Source organism: Drosophila obscura, unplaced genomic scaffold, assembly GCF_018151105.1.
Source record: "Drosophila obscura isolate BZ-5 IFL unplaced genomic scaffold, ASM1815110v1 contig_179, whole genome shotgun sequence".
Taxonomy (NCBI): domain Eukaryota; kingdom Metazoa; phylum Arthropoda; class Insecta; order Diptera; family Drosophilidae; genus Drosophila; species Drosophila obscura.
The window spans coordinates 4,823,798-4,842,878 of record NW_024542766.1 but is presented as its reverse complement, the minus strand read 5'-3'; the positions used below and the strand labels follow the sequence as shown (position 1 = coordinate 4,842,878).

Here is a 19,081-nt window from a genome sequence, read left to right as displayed (position 1 = left end):
TATGATCTTGTTTACGTCTAACTGCTGACATTGTTTATTCGTTGTCGCATTTCTAGAGTTTAGCTTCGAAAGATACATAGATGGAATAGATACAGATAGATAGATACATAGTTCAAATAGATATGGGACTTTAGGGATTTTATTTGGCACTCAAATGTTTACTTAAAAATAAGAAAAATTAGATATAAAAATTATATACTTGTCTAAAGATCTTCCGCTCTCTCCCAGCGTGGCTTATTCTTTCTAAATTCTGTTTTTGTGCCCTCCTATACATCTTTTCTGTGTCTCCCAGCTTTGGGAAATCCCCCTTAAATGCCACCGCAACTGTGCTTTTAAATCATTTTGATAATGATACGACGAGTCGCCTCCCCTTTTATTTTTTCGGGAAGTCATCATCGGTGTTTATTTATTTTTAGCACAAACCACAGAGCAGCGCCCCGAGCACCGAGCCCCGCGTTTCTTGTCTGTGTGTATATTTTTGTGATTTGATTTTTATGACGCGTAGTAATTTGTTGGCTCGTTAAGTTTCTTTAATAGGAGGCCTCCCTCTGCCCTGCGGTGCAACCCGTTCGCTGCTGCTGCTGCATGATCTTTTGGTGGCTGCATTGCTGGTCAATAAAATCTTTACGAAAAAATCTTTTACGACCCGCAGCCGCTGCAGCAGCAGCAGCAGCATCCAAAAGTCAGGGAAATCCTCAACCGAAAAATGTTTTTTATTGCACCAGAAACACTCAATAAAAGCGAATTATTAGTGTTGGATTGCCTTTTGTTTTTTTCCCTCCCCAGTTCTATTCTATATTTTTGTCCGCTTTTCCATGCGCTTTTTCCACTAGCTTTTGTTTTCGTCGTTTTTTTTTGCGCCCTATTGTTTTTTTCTTTTTAGGTGTAAATGCATTTTTATTACAAATTTAAAGCCCAACAGCAGTTTATGGTCTGGTTGTTTTTTTTTCGCTCGATTTGTGTTTCGAATGTAAGCCCTTGGGTTTTTTTCACACTTTTTGGAATATTCTTTTAAAAATTGTGTGATCTGTTGTTTATGGAAATACGTATTTATTGCGGGGCTTTTCCATTTCGTGAATTATGAGATTTGATTAATTGGTTTAATGGAAACATGAGAGATAGAACCAGAGAAAACGATGTGGATGCATTTGTTGCACTCAAAATATTTGTCGGAAAGGCTTTTATAGATACAAAATAAAGCTAAAGGTGTACGAAATTTAGGAAAACAAATGGATCGAAAGTATTTTTTGTATGGAAATTTAAAAATCTAAAAGTTTACATTGCATATTTTAGAACTAGGAAGTGTATTAAAAATATATACAAAATAGATATTCAAAGTATAAGGACGTATCTCAGAGATACAAAATTATCTTAGATAAAAAAGGTATTACACAAAAAGATATACAGTGAAGTTCATACAAACATAGTATGCATTTAATCAAATAAAAATAAAAGATCTAAGAAACAATAATTAAAACTTAAAACAGTTTTTATAATTAAATTAATTTTTTTTTTTAATTCTACATAAATCATAAGCTAAAAAAAGTATATACTGAATGAGTATAAAACGGGTATAAAAGTAGAGTCGCGACCCCAGAAGCGACTCACACGTTCCTTCTCGTTTAATTATAAAATATTATTAGGATATTTATAATAGGACGACCATTAATAAAGAACGATTCCGCATTGGCTGTATTCTCATGTCTTCCAAATTGTGTTTCTACGATTCATGCCCATGAATACTCCCTCGAAAAACCCTCAAAAAGGGGAGCACAACTTTATTTAAATTTAAATTTTATTTTATAATTTTTAAATATTTCACTAAAAGACTTACAAAATGGTCAACAATCGTTTCAAAAATATATGTCAATATTCTGGGCACAAGTTTAACGCAAAGTTCGATTTAACTGCGTGTGACGTGCTCTTGTTTTATGCCTGGAAACCACAGACGATCTCTTGCTTCTCTTGGCGACAATCTCCCCGAACATGGGCATCTCCGCCCTGAACGCACTATCACTGACATTCGAGTAAACAGAATGCACGGAGTTACGGGTCTTGGCGGCGACCATTTGCCTCTCCACGGACGAGCGTCGATAGCGGCGTATGGTGCCCGCTTTGGCGAGTTCGCCACCGGGACCAATTCGGTTCTGCTGTGGGTGGCGTCTCAGCCATGTCCAGGATTTTTTTTCATCAAAGGGTTCGTGTACGAGAACTGGTATCGGTGCGCCGTAGTAGTAGTGCGCTTTTCCTGATTTCCTTTTAGGCTTTGCGTTGTGTTCATGAAACTTTGTGGCCCCTTTCAGGTAGGTGGGGGATTCTTCTGTTTTTCCTTTTTTTCCAATACCTTTTTGGGTATCATCTTCCAATACCCTACCAATACCTTTCTTTCCAATACCTTTTTGGGTATCATCTTCCAGGGTTCTGTGCGTGGGCCATGGGGTCTTCCGTTTGTAGTCCAGTGGATTCTTTTGATTGCCAAAGGATGTGCCTCTAGATGGTTGATCTGCATAATGTGGTTTCGTTTGCACTGTAACGCGGTTTTTGCGTTTGTCCGAATCCATTTGAGTGGAGTATTTCCCTTCACCGTACTGCCCTTTGGATCCCTTGCCATCGGCTGTACCTTTTCCATCTATCGAGTTGCCATCGGCTGAGCCTCTTCCATCTTTCGCGCTGCCATCGGCTGCACCTTCTCCGTCTTGCTGATCGCCTTCGGTTGTACCTTTTCCGTTCTTCGAGTAGCCATCGGATTTTCCAAGCTTCTGCTGGCTATTGCCATCGCCTTTGAGCCCTTTCCGATTGCGCTTTGCTTTTCCCTTTCCTTTCTTTGCGCTCTCCGAGGAGCCCTCTGGGGCCACGTTCAATGGATTCGTAATTGCGTTATACTCATCCGATATGCGTCGCTGCAGGAACTTGTTTTTGGTAATATCTTTACTTTGTGGCGAGTCCAGGTCGAGGTCATTCACGGCCTCTATCAGCGTTTCCAAATTGTTTGAAACACGTGTTTTTTTATTCACATCATCAATCAGAGATCTAAGCTCTGTGCCGCGAGTGGAAGTCCCTAGTTTTGGCTTCTTCCTCTGGCCACCGCCACCACCACCCTCCTGATCTGCTGGCAATACCTTGCCATTCTGTGTCTCTTGTCCCTTGAGCAGTTTTCCCTTGAAGGAGCTATTCAAAGTGTCGGATAATCGTCTGTCAGAGCCAGAGAGTCCTCCATCGCTGCCTTCTTTGCCCCGGTGAGCGCCATTTGGTTTAAAGTGATCCGCGTTTTGGCCACTGGGACCTGCCTGTGGGCGCTTTAACTTCCCAGCACTCGGCCCAAGGACTTCGCTGCCTTCTTTGCCCCAGTGAGCGTCTTTTTGCTTAAAGTGATCCGCGCTTTGGCCACTGGGACCTGCAAGTGGGCGCTTTAACTTCCCAGCACTCGGCCCAAGGACTTCGCTGCCTTCTTTGCCCCGGTGAGCGCCTTTTTGTTCAAAGTGATCCGCGTTTTGGCCATTGGGACCTGCCTTTGGGCGCTTTAACTTGCCAGCACTCGGACCAAGGGCTTTTGTTGGGGTACCAATAGGCAAGGCAAAGCAATGTCTATAGTCCGGCAGTCCTGGCTCTCCTCCATCGTTGAACCACTTGGCAGGTTCGGCGATTCTGTTGAGTCTTTGGGCCAACTCCAGAGCTCTTTGATTCGATGCCTGTACTCTCACCTGGCTCCTCCTACGGGCAGCACTTCCCGGACCGATGCCAGCGCGTTTTGCTCTGCTTCTACGAGGTCGTCTTCTTTTTATGCGAGTGATAATCAGTGCCCCAAAGAGCGACCCATGTGGCCCATTATCCGCATCCGGACGTTCTCTCAATATGGATTGCAGTATTTGGATGAGAATTCTCAGCGAATCGTGATGTTTGGGGTCCCTTAGGTTGCCCTGGCTATCGAAAATGCCATTGTAGTAATCGCACGTGTCATAGTTCGACAGAGGCACCTGACACGCACTCCAGGGATGCCCCAGCGGATTGAGTACCTTGCCAAAGTTCTGCAACGTCAGGGCGTACAGAAACTCAAAGACCACATCCGCAGGACGTTCCAGGAGCTTGGCCAAAGCGTAGATAATATTTTGATTGATCAGAAACCAATGCTGCTTCTCCGTCTGATAATTGGCATTCAATTTTCCATTAATTTGCGTATCCAAGTTCCCTGCATAATTGAGAACCGCTTGGTTGTTCGTTGGAGGCACTTGCAACGCGGTTACACGACGACGACAGGCGGCGCTGGCACAGGACGCCGCCGTGGGCATGTAACGTTTGAGGCAAGTGCCCAAATCGAACATTTCGTGGGCTCTAATCAACTTGTTCGTGGTAACCATTTTGTAATTCTGTCAGTAAAGGGAATCGAAACGAATTTTCAAGGCAGCTGTCATCTCAAAATGACAGAAGTCTTCCTGGACAGGAATCTCCAAGTTCTTTTCAGCTGGATTCCAAACATGGCAATTAAAGGCAGATTTTACGTTTTATAATATTTATTTTCTATATTTTTTATTGTCTTTAATTCTGACATAGAAATTTTTAATATAATTAAAAGGGGTTTAATTGTTGACAACAAAATATTTTGCCATTGTGCGAGGGCCAAGAGAGAGAGATATTCTTTAAGAGAGGTTCCATGATATTTTTGATTTGATCCATTAACCCTAATAACAGACCCGAAATGGCACCTGAAACTGCCACCTGGCACTCCATCAGTGATTAATGCCCAGTGGCAAAACGAAGTTAAAAAATAAGCGAAAAAAAACATGTAAAAGATATGAAAAAGAAAAATTCGAGAAAAATAAAAGAATGCAAAAAAAAAAATAAAATGAAAACCAGAATAAATAAAAATATAATAACAATAAAACCTCTGCCGCTGTTTTCCACTGCATTTGTTGTATGCAACAACAATTAACACACACAAACACAAAGGCAGCGTAAAGTAAAACAAAACAAAACAAAAAAAATAAAACAAACCACTTCGATTGGGTGCACAAGTGAGATAGCACTAGCCTATATTAGTGCGAAAGAGAGAGAGTGAGCGAGGGAGAGCGAGAGAATTTTTCTTGAGCAGCAGAGAGCATCAATGAGACGCTGTATAAGGGGAAATAACGGGGCAATATGCGGAACATGGGAAATGGAACAGGCTGTCTCTGCAAAAAGGGGAAATTGTACAGCGAGAGAGAGAGAGAGAGAGAGAGAGGCACACAACAGCGGCTCTTTTGTTATGCTCTCTCCCACGCTCTCGCGATGCATGCAACTTTTGCCGGCAAATTAGCGGCAGAGACGCCAGCGCCAGCGTCGACGTCAGCGCACGACCTCCAACCTTCTCCTCCCACTCAATCAAACCACCTCTCCGCACCCCCTCAACCAGTCTGCCCCGCGTGCACTGAAAGAGTCACGGAATGGGGGGATATTTATACGGAAGTGGGCGATGAAATTACTTGATTCAATTATTTTAAATAAAATGTAGAATTTTTAATAATTTTATGATAATTTTTACCATGGAGTTCCATTTCCATGTAAAAGTTAAAACTCTTTAAAAAAATAATTTCTTCCCTTCCTTATGAAACTTTGAATCTCTTCAATTCCTCAGGAAATACCAAATATCAATATATGATTTAGGTTACCCCTAAATCCACACCACACCACAATCTACACCACTCAAACAAAAGAACCACAAAAGCGTTGCAACAACAACATCAAACGGCGGTACAACAATACACACAGGCACACACGAGATTTTGCTTTATTTACGCATAATTTCAGACAATTTATGAGCATATCGCAGCCAGCAGCAGCAGCAAGCAGCAGGCAGCAGCATCTGTGGAAAGGTATTTCGGATTGTACATAAATTTCAGAGGTTCCAGAACCCCCCCCAAAAAAGAAAAAAGATTTACCATACCAATCGAAGTTCAAAGGCCCAGAAGTCAATAAAATATTAAAAATTAGCTATGATATAAATACAAGTAATACTTGACTTGAAGGCGCCGGCCAATGCGGTGCCTGTTGCTGCTGTAGCTGCTGGCTATTTGCCACCCACAACGTGCCACAAAGGAGGCCGACACGGAAGTGTCTTTCAGTTGCAACGATTTTGGGTGCCCATAAAACCGATCGAAGATTAAAGGCGGCTGCTTCCGTGGATGGACTTCAAACGGAGACGAACCTCTGTACCCTGTACTTTCTTGTTGGTTCTCATCATAATTTTAACAATCGAATGAGTTTCTAATTTGTTTATTTGTTTGCTGTGGCGGCTACCCTTTGAACCATCCACCCCCCACCCAACACACACACCACTCTGTTGTGGCTCTATTGAACTCAGGTGTGAACTGATGGATTGTGGATCCATCCCGACAAAACGGGATATCCATCGGGTGTTAATCATCCGCGAATTATAGAAATATTTCCAGATCAAAGATGGTATCTCATTTCGTGACCTGATAAAAATCAATGATCTGTGATCTATCTATGGGGAAATTGGGAAAATGGGGAAAACCTAATGCTGGAATTTACATGCATCGTTTATACGTTCTTTGTCAGGTTGTTTTCTGGTGTGAATTTATCAAAGTAAAATCAACGAAAAATCATAAGTAATAATTATTTTACATGATGTGGCAACACTTTTAGAGTTGTGAAAATTCCTCAAGAAAACTCTGGAATTGGGTGAGAAATTAGCTTTAAATCTTTCGTATTTTTTGGATAGCTAAACCATGGAAATTCTCTTCCAAATTTACCTTAAACTTATTTTTTCTTTAAGAAAATAATTTTGCCCATCACTATACCTTTGCTTAAACGTAAATTTAATATTCCAACTAAATAAAAATCAGCACACCATTCGATATATTCTACTGGCAGCGCAACAGACTTTGAAATTTGAAAAACAATTTTAATTTTTCATTCTTAAAACTAAATAAAATCTTCAAAAATGAATCCCACAAAGGAGACAGTCAAGAAAAGTGCATCGCATGATTCATTTTTGACCGCCATCCACAAGACGGAGCAGCTGGAGGAGGTGCTGGGCGAGGTGCTCAAGGAGCCAGAAGGAGCACCCGCTGAAGCTGTCACCCCAAAGGAGGAGGAGGCGCAAGACCCCTACCAGAAGGTGGACCCCGAGCAGCAGCTAAACAAATTCTGGATTGCCATCAGCGGTTACCAATTGGATCGTGCCTTTTTGGTGTATCGCTTCTTCAATGACATCGGCAAGATCCAGTCCAAGGGCTTCACCCAAACGAATGTCATGTATCTGAAGTATCTCAGCACTGTGGACTGTCAGATTGCCTTGAGCTACGATGGCCAGAAAATTGGCTATGGCGGGGACATACGCGTCAGTGTTAAGCCTGAGAATCCCATGGCCTTGCAGGCCTTTCTGGGTGCCATAGAAGAGATGGACGATGCGGATGTTGTTGACAGTGGACCACTTATGATGTCTGATGCTGTGACTCCAACGGACTTGAAGGCTTCGTGTGTTATAGAAATGGAGGCACCCAAACAGCAGCAGCAGGAGCCGAAGCAGGGCCTCAAGCAAAAGGAAGAGCAGCAGCAAGCTACCGAGCAGCTGGAGCAGCAACAGCTGGAGCAGCCGTCGGAGCCAGAGGAGGTCAAGGTTGAGCCACCAGTGAATGTGGATGTGGGGGATGTGGCTTCTCCGAAGAAGAGCGGCTTCATACAGTGGCTAAAAGAAAAGATATCCGCAATATTTTTCTTCTATTAAATTTGAATAATTTGTTGTTGCTTGATTTCTGATGTTAAAAAATGTTTCTGTGTTATTTCGTTGATTCGTGTAATGAATAAATTGGATAAATATCTCCATGAATATATCGTTTGACTAATTATGCGTATACTTTTGTCCAATCAAATGGGGGAGAGTTACAAATCATCCAATAACAATGCCCTGCTCCACAAATGGAAAATAACTGATAAAATTATATTCAAATAGAAACAGAACAGAACAGAACAGAAAACAGGGCGACGCATTTATAGAATTTTTAATTACAATAAATCAATTGAAATAAAATGTAATTTTTCAATTTTATCAAATTGTCATTATGCGTAATTAATTCCTATGCACAAATGCATTTTAGTGTGGCGCCACCGAACCAGTTTGTGGCAAGTGCACCCAAAAATTGCACTATGTACCTACACACCCCAAAACCTTCAACCATTTTGTTGCCGCTGCTTAATTATTATATTTGTAATTTATTTGCCCCCACAGTTATATCCGAGAATGCTAAAAAGTACAATATATGCAGGGTAGGGTGTGGTGGCCATGTTGCACGGTGCTTTAATGCCACATTAATCCCGTGCCGCAAGCACAAAAACGCACTCGAAAAAGTGCGGGAAATGACAGTAACACAGCAAACAAAACGGCACAACAAAAGCAATTCAAATGCAAGCGAATGCATAGAATGCATAATTAATTTTTATTTTGATGACAACGTCAACGCAGCGTCACACCAGACAACAAACCTGCCTCAACCTCATGCCTCATGCCTCATTCCTCATGCTTCATGTGGCAGGCATACGCTCTCTGGGGCGCCCTTTGGCATGTCCATTGCAATTATTTTGGATTGGATAAATGTATATAAATATCATATACATATATATATACATATCTGTATATCTATATAGAAATCCATGTACACACTCGTATATTGGCTCTGCCATTAGGTTGTAGCTGAAAATGAGCGACACTTTGGAATCGAATGGGCAGAATAATGGGACTTTTTTTTATAGATTTTTTGGTAGAAATTTAGATTAGATAACAAAATTTATATTTTAAAATAAGTCTGTCAAAGAATGAAAATCTTAATTATTTCTGAACATAGAACATAGAAAGATAGAAATTTGTTGTAGATTTATTAAGTCTAATAAAAAACCAACGAGGTGGATAGCTCTCTTATAATAATTGTATAATATTCAAGACCTAAAACATATACCATAAATATTTTATACAAAAAAGGCAAAAATGTATTTTCCATCAAAATAATTAATTTGAAATTATATTAAAATAATTTGTTGCGTAAATATTCTTAAAATAATTTTTTCTGAAAAGTAGATTTAAAATAGAGTTTTGAAACCTGGATGCTCCCAAGAAACCTATCAATTTTTGTACACACCACGGATACCCTTTAATTTTATTGATCTCTAAAACCCCCGCTTCTTCCACTAGTCTTTTTTTTTTTTTTATTATAGACTGCATTATGCCAACCAATTTGTGTAAAATGGCGGCATGTTGACGGCCATCTAACTGCCGTTTGGTTACACTGGCAATGGGGGGACAAAAAGCACAAACTGCGTTTACCCACACTGCAGACCGCAAAAGAGGAGAAGGAGTTGGAGAAGGACCCACTGAAAGGGAGGAAGGACCAGCACACATGTCAGGTTAAACACAAATTAACCTCATTTGACAAAACAAAGCGAAATAGCGCCGCTAAAATGGATAATTTGTTAAATAAATTGCTCGATTTTTATACGAATGGGGGGAATAGAATGGGGGGTAGAAACCATTCAAATATTTGTTGGCTGCTTATTTGCATATACGCCAAGCGATAAATACAAATAAAACTGAAAATTCTTTTGTTATGCTTTTCCATAATCTATTTTTTTTTTTTCTCTTCGTTTAATCCGTTTTTATTTGTATTGTTTTTGTTTAATTTTTATGCCCTTTTAGGCGGCTGTCGCCAATTATCCAACACACATTTAGATCTCCACACCACCCCAGTCCAGCCCAACACCGCACCACACCGCATCGTTGATGGTTTCCGACTGCAAATCCTCTAAAATTATTGCATTCATTAATTTTTAAACAAAGGTGATTAGATTTTATAATTTAAATGGACAACAGGGCGGCGCATTTACATCGCGTCCATGTGCATAACGGTACAACGCTCGCTCGTTATTTATTTAGAATAAACAACAACAAAAAAGTCACAGTTTTTCCTCTTATTTATTTCCTCTACTTTTTCCACCCAATCTTTTTTCGTTTCTGCTTTAATCGTAATGTGGGATCAACAATTGTTCGACTTAATTTATTTATTATTATTTTCTAATCATTTTTGGGGGATTTTTAATTGGTTTTTTGGGTATTATTGGTATATAGTTTTAGGGAGAAATGTAATTTTTTTTTAGGTAGCTTTTCTTATGGAAATTATTAATTCAATAGCAGCATGCATTCGAAATTATGAAAATAATTCATAGGAAACAACAATAAATATATATTACAGAATTCAAATTTTTTGCCCAAAAAAGCTCCCTAAATTGCCATAGCAAAAACAGGACTGAATTTTCTTCAAAAAAAATATCCATTTTTTCTGGTTTTTTCTTCAAGAAATTTCCCAACTTTTCTTTGAATATAGTAGGCCATTATTTAAGATTTTAATTGGATAGTTTTCCTACGAATTTTCTGGCAAATACAAATTCAGTTTGCAATCAAGAGCGAACAAGTAATCAACCCACTAAAAATGTTTCCCGACTCTTTGAAAAAATGCACTCGTCGCCTCGTTTGGCTGTTTATAGGCATCTGTTTTATGGGCTACTTTAATCTGGAATATCTCACGGAACATTTCGGCAAAGAATCAGAATTGATTGTCAATCGTTTCGTAATCAACACAACTGGCTGTAAAGTGCGTTACCTGCCAAAACCAACGAAATACGTGCCATTTGTGGAGCCCATACACGTGCTGGAATGCAAAGGACCGCAGTTGATCTCAGCGCATTATGAAGACGGTAAAAACTATCTTGTAGCCAGCAATGTGGAGGAAAATTTACAGTGCAAATATTGGCTAATGGAACGTCAGGATGATCGCTCAAATAAATACCTACTGGAGAGGGAGTTCAATCTCAGTCCCGATGAAAACAAACCCATTCAGGTGGAGTCCAACCATCAAATGTATCGCATACAGTGCCGAGGTGCTGATAATTTCATCAAATACAATGATGTAATATTCTTTATGCCACCGCCGGTCGAAGAGCGTACGAAACCACCAACGACATACGATCCGACACCCGAACGCTTGTCTGTCATGATTTTGGGCATCGATTCGATGTCTCAGCTGCATTTCGATCGGAATTTTCCGCATTTAACGACCTTTCTGGAGTATGTGCCGCACACGTTTTTCCCGGGCTACAGTCGCGTCGGTATGGATGCCTATGACAATGTGGTGCCTCTACTGAGTGGCCTGCGCCCCGATGAGCTGGAGACAAAATGTCTGTCGGTGAATAAGTCGACATACGATAATTGCGGCCTACTTTGGGATGAATTCAAGACGGCTGGCTATTCCACGAGCTATGGAGAGGACACCGCTGACGGCATTTTCACGGATGGAAAATCGGGTTTCCGCAAAAAGCCTACGGACTTTTATCTGCATCCTGTCATGCTTGAAATGGATAAATACACGCGCTACAGCCTCGATGCGAATGAGCTCGTCCACTGCTCGGGTGGGCGGCAGTTTAACGATGTTCTGAATTATTTCATCGATAAATTATCGTTTTACATGAAAACTGTACCATTTTTCTCACTCTTTTGGCACTCGCAAGGCGTCAAGGACTACTATCATTATGCCTGGCGTTTGGATGTGGACTATGTGAAGCGTTTGAAGCGTCTCCAGGAGATGGATATTCTGGACCATACGGTGGTGCTGCTGATGTCCGATTATGGCCTGCGTTCTGGTAATTATCGCTTGACGTCCAGCGGCATGCGTGAGGAGTCGCGGCCGTTTCTTTTGGCCATTTATCCCGACTGGCTCCAGGCCAAATATCCATTTGCAATGGACAACTTTAAGCGAAATGCTTTCAATCTAGTGACGGCCTTCGATCTGCATGCGACCCTCAAGGATTTGATGGATTTGAATCTCCTGAGGGACTACCATGTGGAGAATCGAACGCATGTATTGCGTAACTATCCCCCCAAGAAGATGCCACGTGGCGTGAGTCTCTTTCTGCCGTTGCCCCTGAAACGGAACTGCGATGCGGCTGGCATACCGTCGCACTACTGCCCCTGCACCGATCTCACGCAAATACCCACCGATGATGGCATTGTGGTGCGCACTGCTCGCTTTCTGATTGCTTCCATCAATGGATTTATCGCTCCGCACGAGAAATGCCAGCAGTTGCGGCTCTCCAAGGTGATGCTTGCCTATTTCGTGGATCTGGGGGAGAGTTCGTTCGTCTATGAGCTACGGCTGAGGGTGCGCACCGTGCCAGGGGATGGCCTCTTTGAGGGACAGGCACGTCTCACGGATAAGTTCCATTTGACGGGTCCCATCACTCGCATAAACGAGTATCGCAGTCAGTCCTTTTGCACCAACGAAACGAGCATCAAAATGTACTGCTATTGTCCAGACTAAAGAACTTTTTCGATCAATAAAAAAAGAGATGAATCGTACGTCTGAAATACTGTAGACTTTATCTGTGTAGATCGCAGCTTGGGGACTCTGGCACAATGGCAGCAATTACAATAAAACATTTTACACGCTTCATGGCGTTTCCCGTAAGCAACAAAATTATCACCAGAACGAGTCCGAGTAGAGAGCCCATCCAAAACATGTTTTCAGATTAGAGATGGAAACGTGCAGTGCTGGTGTCGTGACACGAAGAGTAGTTACATTGGAACTTCTCTTTTTATATTATTTCTTCCCATTTATCTAAGAAATGAGTTCCAAAGGGATATTAAACATTAAACATTCAATTAGCAGTCGAATTTCCATTGACATGAAAGCTGTCAAAGCAGTCGATTTTTCCTACTGCTAACGTATTAGATTAAACATTATATTTTTACCCACATTCATTTTTAATCTATATTCATTTAAGTCCATTCTTTCATGAATAAACAATTTTTTAGTGCGATTCGTTTGTCTAAAAATCTTTGATTCATATTCATTCGACCATCTCTATGTCCCGTTCCCATTCTCTGATTTAGTTTCAGTTTCATTTCACGAATTTGACGAACTGATAAAATGTCAAATGGTTTATGACACTCTCCTCCAGCTCTTCCTTCCCCGCCGTTCCAACGTTCCGTTGCTTCGCTTGCTCCGCTAGTGCTTTGGCCTTTTTAGATCCGAATCTGTAGTCAGATTCCCCGCTCTCCCCCAGTGACCAACCACACAGTTGGCTGTTCGCTTTAGCTTTGGAGTTTATGAGCTTTGATATTTATTGTCATCAAATGGATTTTGTTCATTGAAATTTATGATATTTCATTTTGCGTTTCGTCTCGTCTCCTCTTTTGTTTGGTTTATAATTTTTGGTATTTGGGATCTATAAATATTTGTGTGTGTGTGTGTGTGTGTGTCTGTTCCGTTTGGGACTTTTTTACGATCAAAAGTTGCTTAATGTTTTGTTGGCTTTTCAATGGCACTTCCGTAATATTCCGCCTGGCTTTACATTCCATGAATGAAAATTAAATAAAAGCGAGTGGAAAATCCTTTTTCATTAATCAAATGATTAAGCCTCAAAGTCAGTCTATGGATCCTTTTGGGCTCCTGGCCATGGCCATTGCCCGCAGCGGATAATTTGCGTCAAAATGTCAGTTTATTTGAAGAGTGGCGCCACAGGACAGAGAGAGAGTGAGTGAGGGAGAGGGGAGCGGCGCCACAGAGAGAGTTGCAGATGAGCGACATGCAATTGAATTAAAATTAAAATAAATGCCACAAAGGAACAACCAACACCAAAATACGTAATAATTTGCAATTTATTTAACTGCGGACACAATCCCAAACCCACGGGAATTGGGGCCTCCTGGCTGATCCTTGTTTCAAAAAATTATAAATAAAAAAAAAAAAGAAATAATTAAAAATCATTTGGTTTGCGTGGGGGGCAACTCGCTTTCAATTAATGCAAAAATGTCCTAAATTGGACAGGATTTTCTCACCGAAATTCGTCCAGCCTCGTTGACAGGAACAAATTGAAATGCCCCTCGTGATGCATGCCACCCCCCCGCCCCGAAAAAGTGCGTGACTGTTGCAAAAAATTAAGCCATGAACACGTTGCTGCTGGCAGCAATTGACAAGTGAGTTTTTGCTCAAATGTGAATTTAACATGTTGATTTAAAATAAAAATAACTCAGGGAAAAAAACTGGGTAAATGAATGGGGAAAACTGTGCCGAGTTTTCGGTACATTTCTGTTTATAAATGTGAGACAAACCTCGTGGAGTTTCTTAATTAGAGAACTTCTGGTTATCAATTTCTGCCAGAATCAAATGAAAATAAAAACAATATTTCTTCTATGCTTATCAAGTACTATTCATCGATTAGATTTTGTTCCCTGCTGTTCGGCCGCATAAATCTCAAATTGTTCAAACAGGTAATCACTCAAATTGCTCTGATTTCGTATTGGAATTGGTCAGGCCTCATAAATAAGTCAAAAAACGAGTGGGACAGAGAGAGAGAGGGAGAGAGATCTTATCGCTAATTGATGTGTACGTTCGCAGAGTGGAGGGACAAATGACACACATATCAAAAGGGTTATATTTCTTAGGGGGGCAAAACCTATACTAAATAAAAGATTACATGGACAAGTCCATTATTGGATAGTAAATTAAAGAGAACTATCTCATTTAACCCACTTTTCCAGCGTTCAAACTTGCTCCAATCATTCACTTAATTGATCTGTTATCCCACCCACGTCTTGCTGCTATCCCCAACTAAGATACACACACACAACTTGTGTGATATATCCACAGTCATTGAAGTCAATCAAATGCTCATCTGTCAAATGACAAATGATTTTTAAAATCACTTCAACCAAAGGCTGCTTCCTCGTCAAAGCTCTACTCCGCTTTGCTCCTTGCTGGATGCAGAAAAAAAAAATATTCATAGAACACGAAGAAAAGCGGAAACAGACACTTTAAATGCTTGCGATATTGTCAATCAAAATTCAATCGAAGCCATGAATCATGACACACAGATGGAGAGACGAGAGACGACTCCTCCGACTCCTCCTCCTCCTCCCTCCACTGGTTATGGTTGATGATGGGGCTTCACCTCTCGCTCTGAATCACTCAATTGATGGATAGACGGTTGGATGAATGCAGAAAGAGTCCTGCAAAAGCAAAGGCAACAACAACATGAAAAAAAAAACCAGCATAAAATGGGAATCACTCAACATGAGGATGCGTGTTGAATGATGGCAATGCTGTTGATGCTGCTGCTGATGCTGCTTGCTGCTGCTGCTGATGCTGCTTGCTGCTGCTGCTGATGCTGGAATATGTGACATTGTGGAAAGGAGAGGACCGACAGAAAGCATTTAACATTGGCATCCTGCCTGCCCCACACACACACACACACAAGGATGGAAAGGAACCTCCTGCTATTGAGAACGAACCCAAGTGGATGGAATGGAATGTGTGTGTAGGGCGGGGGGCGGGCGGGCGCACACTGTCATCAGTCAATGTCAGTGTGCGATAGTTTTGACATTTTTATGAGCAAATGATAAGTCCCTCCACACATTTGATGCCTGCCTGTCGTCCAATGTTTGACACTTGCCAGCCACACACACACACATCACAAAAATATTCTACAACTTATACGAAATTCTTTTCGCGTGATATATTTATGGCCGCTCTTACTTATCGCCCACGATGCGGTGTAGAAGTATTTTTAAATTTAAAGAGTGACACGAGTTAACAGTCTTCAAATCGCGGTGCCATCGGGCAATCAATCAAAGCGAATGGCACACATCGTCTTGGAGTCGTTAAAGTCGTCGCTTTTGGCCCCGGATCGTTCACGTGTTTAATGACTGCCTTTTTGACGTTGTATCCCCCATAAAAATGATAGCGAGAGTGGCCACAGGAATTTGTCAATGTTGAAAAGAAAACAAGGTTTTCGATAGGGGATTAGAGTGGCAGAAAATAATATAATATATAATAATAATATAATAAATAATAATAAATAAAATAATAATTTAATAACAGTAATAATATCAATGAAAAGTATTGGTATGAAAATTAAGAAGATGTCGGAACGAGGATTGCTGTTGCATGACGCGTGATAAGTGTAAAGGAGACCCTAGCAGATATTTTGAGATCTGTTGTAGCTCAAGGAGTCTTTATAAATATTTTATCCATTATATAATGAGAACTGGGGTAAGATATGATAAAAATACCTAGAAAATATTACCAGGACATTTAAGTACTTAAAAAAATATCAGAGCATATTAGAAAAATCACAAAATAAATACCATTATGTAATTCTTAATTTTTTACAGTTCCTGAAAACCCAAGATCCATAGATCCCCCCATACACCCCCTTTAAATACCATCTACCACTCTCTCAAAGTCTACAATCCACCCACGTGAGCACATTTTTATTTTCAGCAATTGTTATAGCACCTAATCACAAAGCAATTTCCATTTATCTACCTTCAAAAACCACACACCGGCAATGCCAATGCCTTTGGGTCATAAATTCTACACCAAAATTGATTTCCTGATATCATCTATATAAATATAAAATACCTAAAAACAAAACAAAAATCCGTTTCGGGGGATCGACCATTAATAATTGCGAATGCAATTGTCAAAAATTGTTCGCGTACGTACGTTTTTGTGGAAATTTGTGGCAATTCCAATGCACATTTTCTGCCTACTAATATTGACTTCCGTTTCCGCTGCAAAGAGTACGAACCCAAAGTATGTTTCCGCTTCTGCTCTTCTTTCGAAACAATTTTTCACATAGCAAAAATTTTTGTTATCGTGTGTCGCCCCATTACAACCCGCGAGAGAAAAATAAAATCAATTTTTGCAATGAAATGCCACAGCAGAGACACACAGAAAAAAATACATAGGAAAATTTACAAATCAGACAAATAAATAAATAAATGGCGGGTATGGGGCGACGATATTTGACATTTATTAATTAAAAATGTGCGAAAATTTATATTAATTTTATTCAGCAACAAAAGAGGAAGCTAATTTCAATTTATTTTATTTGTCATCTGCATGTTTTATGCTCCACCCGTAAGCTCCGAGGGATAGATAAAAATTCGAATTCTAAAAACATAAATCTCATAAATATCGAAAAATATTATGGAGAATGGCAGAAGGTATGGGAAGGACTGATGAGAGCTGCTGCATGACAAGCGACATAGATAAATATATTTATAGTATAGATTATCTTCCCCAAAAAATAACCAACCTTTTATCTTCTATAATTATTCCTAAATTTTTATTTTCCTTATGAATTTAATTTTTTTGTTTTCAAACGCAATCGAGAATCTCTTTTTAAACAAAAAAACCAAATAAAATACCAGCATAGAATACTCCAGGAGGAGTGCACTTATGTACAACAGATAAGCGATGGTATGCAGCGAATCAAGTTTGTCGTGGAGTACACTTTGACATCCTTTGGTTACAAGATGGGGATTATAGCACGACTGGGGTACCCTGCGCAGGTAATGCATATACCAACGGGGTCCATCAAGGCCACAACAGTGAAGCTACAGTGGAAAAGGACACACACATTAGCAGAAAAAGATCTCATTAGTGCTAGTCCTTAACCCACCTTCAATTCAAGTTGCGTCCAGTAGCTGTCATTTGTATTGATATATTTCACCCATTTCTCAGCCAGATCTTCCATTTCTTCCTTAGGCCAGAGTTTTCTCAGTCGACCTAAAAATGTACCGTATGTCCAGTACATGGACCACGATGACAGCGGTATATACTACGCGGCATTAACAGAGGAACACAATCTGTAATCGCATTCCCACCTACCCACAAAGAAATCCAATCCGACGTCAAATCTAACAGCAGAAAACTAACTAAAAATAGTATGATGATAATCCCATTAAGACTCGTTATAGCCAAATAAAAATCGATTGCAGTTGCGGTATAGTTCTGCAGATAGATTATGCCATCCAAGCGAAGTATCCAAGGCAGAGTTATACGAAATGTCACGGCCAAAAGCAACTGAAAAGTGGAAGCTGCTCTTAGGGTTTATTTTTGGGATATATTTCTATGAAAGACTCACCGAAAATGCTATTATTAGTAGGGAAGGAACCGACTTGAAATACATTCTTGCAATATCTTTGAAATTTATTTAAATTCAAAAAATATTCTAAGCTGACAGAAAATTCAAAGCAATTCTTCGAACAAATAAGAGATGCAGGACCGTGAGGCGCTGCTGCATGACGCGTGGACTATCCAAAGAGTGCTGAAAAACGTCTTCAAGCCTTTTTTTCCCCCATAAAATAAGACTATCGCATATATGTCCCCAAAGTCATTAGATTTTTGATGAAGATTTACCTTAAAATTGCTGACAATAGTTGGGTTTTGACCCGAAACATCGATGATTTGTGCCTTCATTTGTATCGACTATACAGATATACGTTTTAAACATAACACAAAATTTATTTGTCTTCAATTATTCATACAAATTTCAGGCTTGGCCTCGTGTGTGTGTTTTTTTTTTTTTTGTATTTGTTTTGCCATTCCAGTGTCTCTTTTTTATTTTGTGTGTGCAAATTTTCATTGTTGATTTATGGGATTTGCTAGATTTTGACAGTCGTTGTTGCAACACACGGAATACGGGTGGTGGGTGGTTGTTGGTGTTGCAGCAGCAGCAGGAGGATGATATGTATTTGTATAAACAGGATTTTATAATCGGCTTTCTATATTAATTTTAATTTTATTTTCGGCATTTTATTATAATTACTCTTGATATATGTAAATGGCAGAATCGTTAGCAGAATTTTTGTATTCGTATTGTTTGCTGGTGGTGCTGCGACTGCACTTGATGTCCCATGGTCCATGGATGTCCCTCAAACTCGTTTAGGGGCAGATATGCCCCCTAAAAAAGGATATATCTTTTGTGGTTTTAAATGTTTTTAATTGTCGTTGTAATTTACATGCGTTGTTTGTTGTTTCATAATCGCATGCTCTTTGTTCCCATGTATGGGGGTAATATTTTGCCAAAATATTTATAATATTTTAATGCTAATTTTTCGTACAAATCCACAAATGCAGTTGACCTCCCCTCCCCCCTCCACACACCACCCGAACCCAATGGACTTTGTGTGTGGGTTTTGTGTATTTTTGGTCAATTTTTGTATCTGTTTGTGATATTTTAATTTTACTGTCAC

The 19,081-nt window shown here is 40.1% G+C and overlaps 4 protein-coding genes across 4 annotated transcripts; 2 read left to right on the top strand and 2 right to left on the bottom strand.

Moving 5' to 3' along the window:
* Positions 1–1,808: 1,808 nt before the first annotated feature.
* Positions 1,809–4,424, bottom strand: LOC111064665. Its single transcript, XM_022352415.2, has one exon. It carries the CDS (start codon positions 4,353–4,355, stop codon positions 1,887–1,889), a length of 2,469 nt encoding a protein of 822 aa, XP_022208107.2. The 5' UTR covers positions 4,356–4,424; the 3' UTR covers positions 1,809–1,886.
* A 2,403-nt stretch (positions 4,425–6,827) lies between these two features.
* On the top strand, positions 6,828–7,817 carry LOC111064671. Its single transcript, XM_022352421.2, has one exon. The coding sequence runs from the start codon at positions 6,938–6,940 to the stop codon at positions 7,721–7,723; it is 786 nt and encodes a 261-aa protein (XP_022208113.2). The 5' UTR covers positions 6,828–6,937; the 3' UTR covers positions 7,724–7,817.
* A 2,575-nt stretch (positions 7,818–10,392) lies between these two features.
* On the top strand, positions 10,393–12,393 carry LOC111064668. The gene has a single exon (XM_022352417.2). The coding sequence runs from the start codon at positions 10,473–10,475 to the stop codon at positions 12,354–12,356; it is 1,884 nt and encodes a 627-aa protein (XP_022208109.2). The 5' UTR covers positions 10,393–10,472; the 3' UTR covers positions 12,357–12,393.
* A 4,768-nt stretch (positions 12,394–17,161) lies between these two features.
* Positions 17,162–18,077, bottom strand: LOC111064698. Its single transcript, XM_022352453.2, has 4 exons — positions 17,971–18,077; positions 17,715–17,909; positions 17,506–17,664; positions 17,162–17,440 (listed from the first exon to the last, which is right to left on the bottom strand). The coding sequence occupies exons 1-4, from the start codon at positions 18,013–18,015 to the stop codon at positions 17,162–17,164; spliced, it is 678 nt and encodes a 225-aa protein (XP_022208145.2). The 5' UTR covers positions 18,016–18,077.
* Positions 18,078–19,081: the final 1,004 nt, after the last annotated feature.

Excerpts from the sequence above, each read along its gene's own strand:
- LOC111064665 (XM_022352415.2), bottom strand. The coding sequence starts at position 4,355 with ATGGTTACCACGAACAAGTTGATTAGAGCCCACGAAATGTTCGATTTG.
- LOC111064671 (XM_022352421.2), top strand. The coding sequence starts at position 6,938 with ATGAATCCCACAAAGGAGACAGTCAAGAAAAGTGCATCGCATGATTCA.
- LOC111064668 (XM_022352417.2), top strand. The coding sequence starts at position 10,473 with ATGTTTCCCGACTCTTTGAAAAAATGCACTCGTCGCCTCGTTTGGCTG.
- LOC111064698 (XM_022352453.2), bottom strand. The coding sequence starts at position 18,015 with ATGTATTTCAAGTCGGTTCCTTCCCTACTAATAATAGCATTTTCG. Across the intron at positions 17,910-17,970 it reads TACTAATAATAGCATTTTCG|TTGCTTTTGGCCGTGACATT; the intron begins GTGAGTCTTTCA and ends TCCACTTTTCAG. Across the intron at positions 17,665-17,714 it reads CGGATTGGATTTCTTTGTGG|TATATACCGCTGTCATCGTG; the intron begins GTAGGTGGGAAT and ends AATGCCGCGTAG.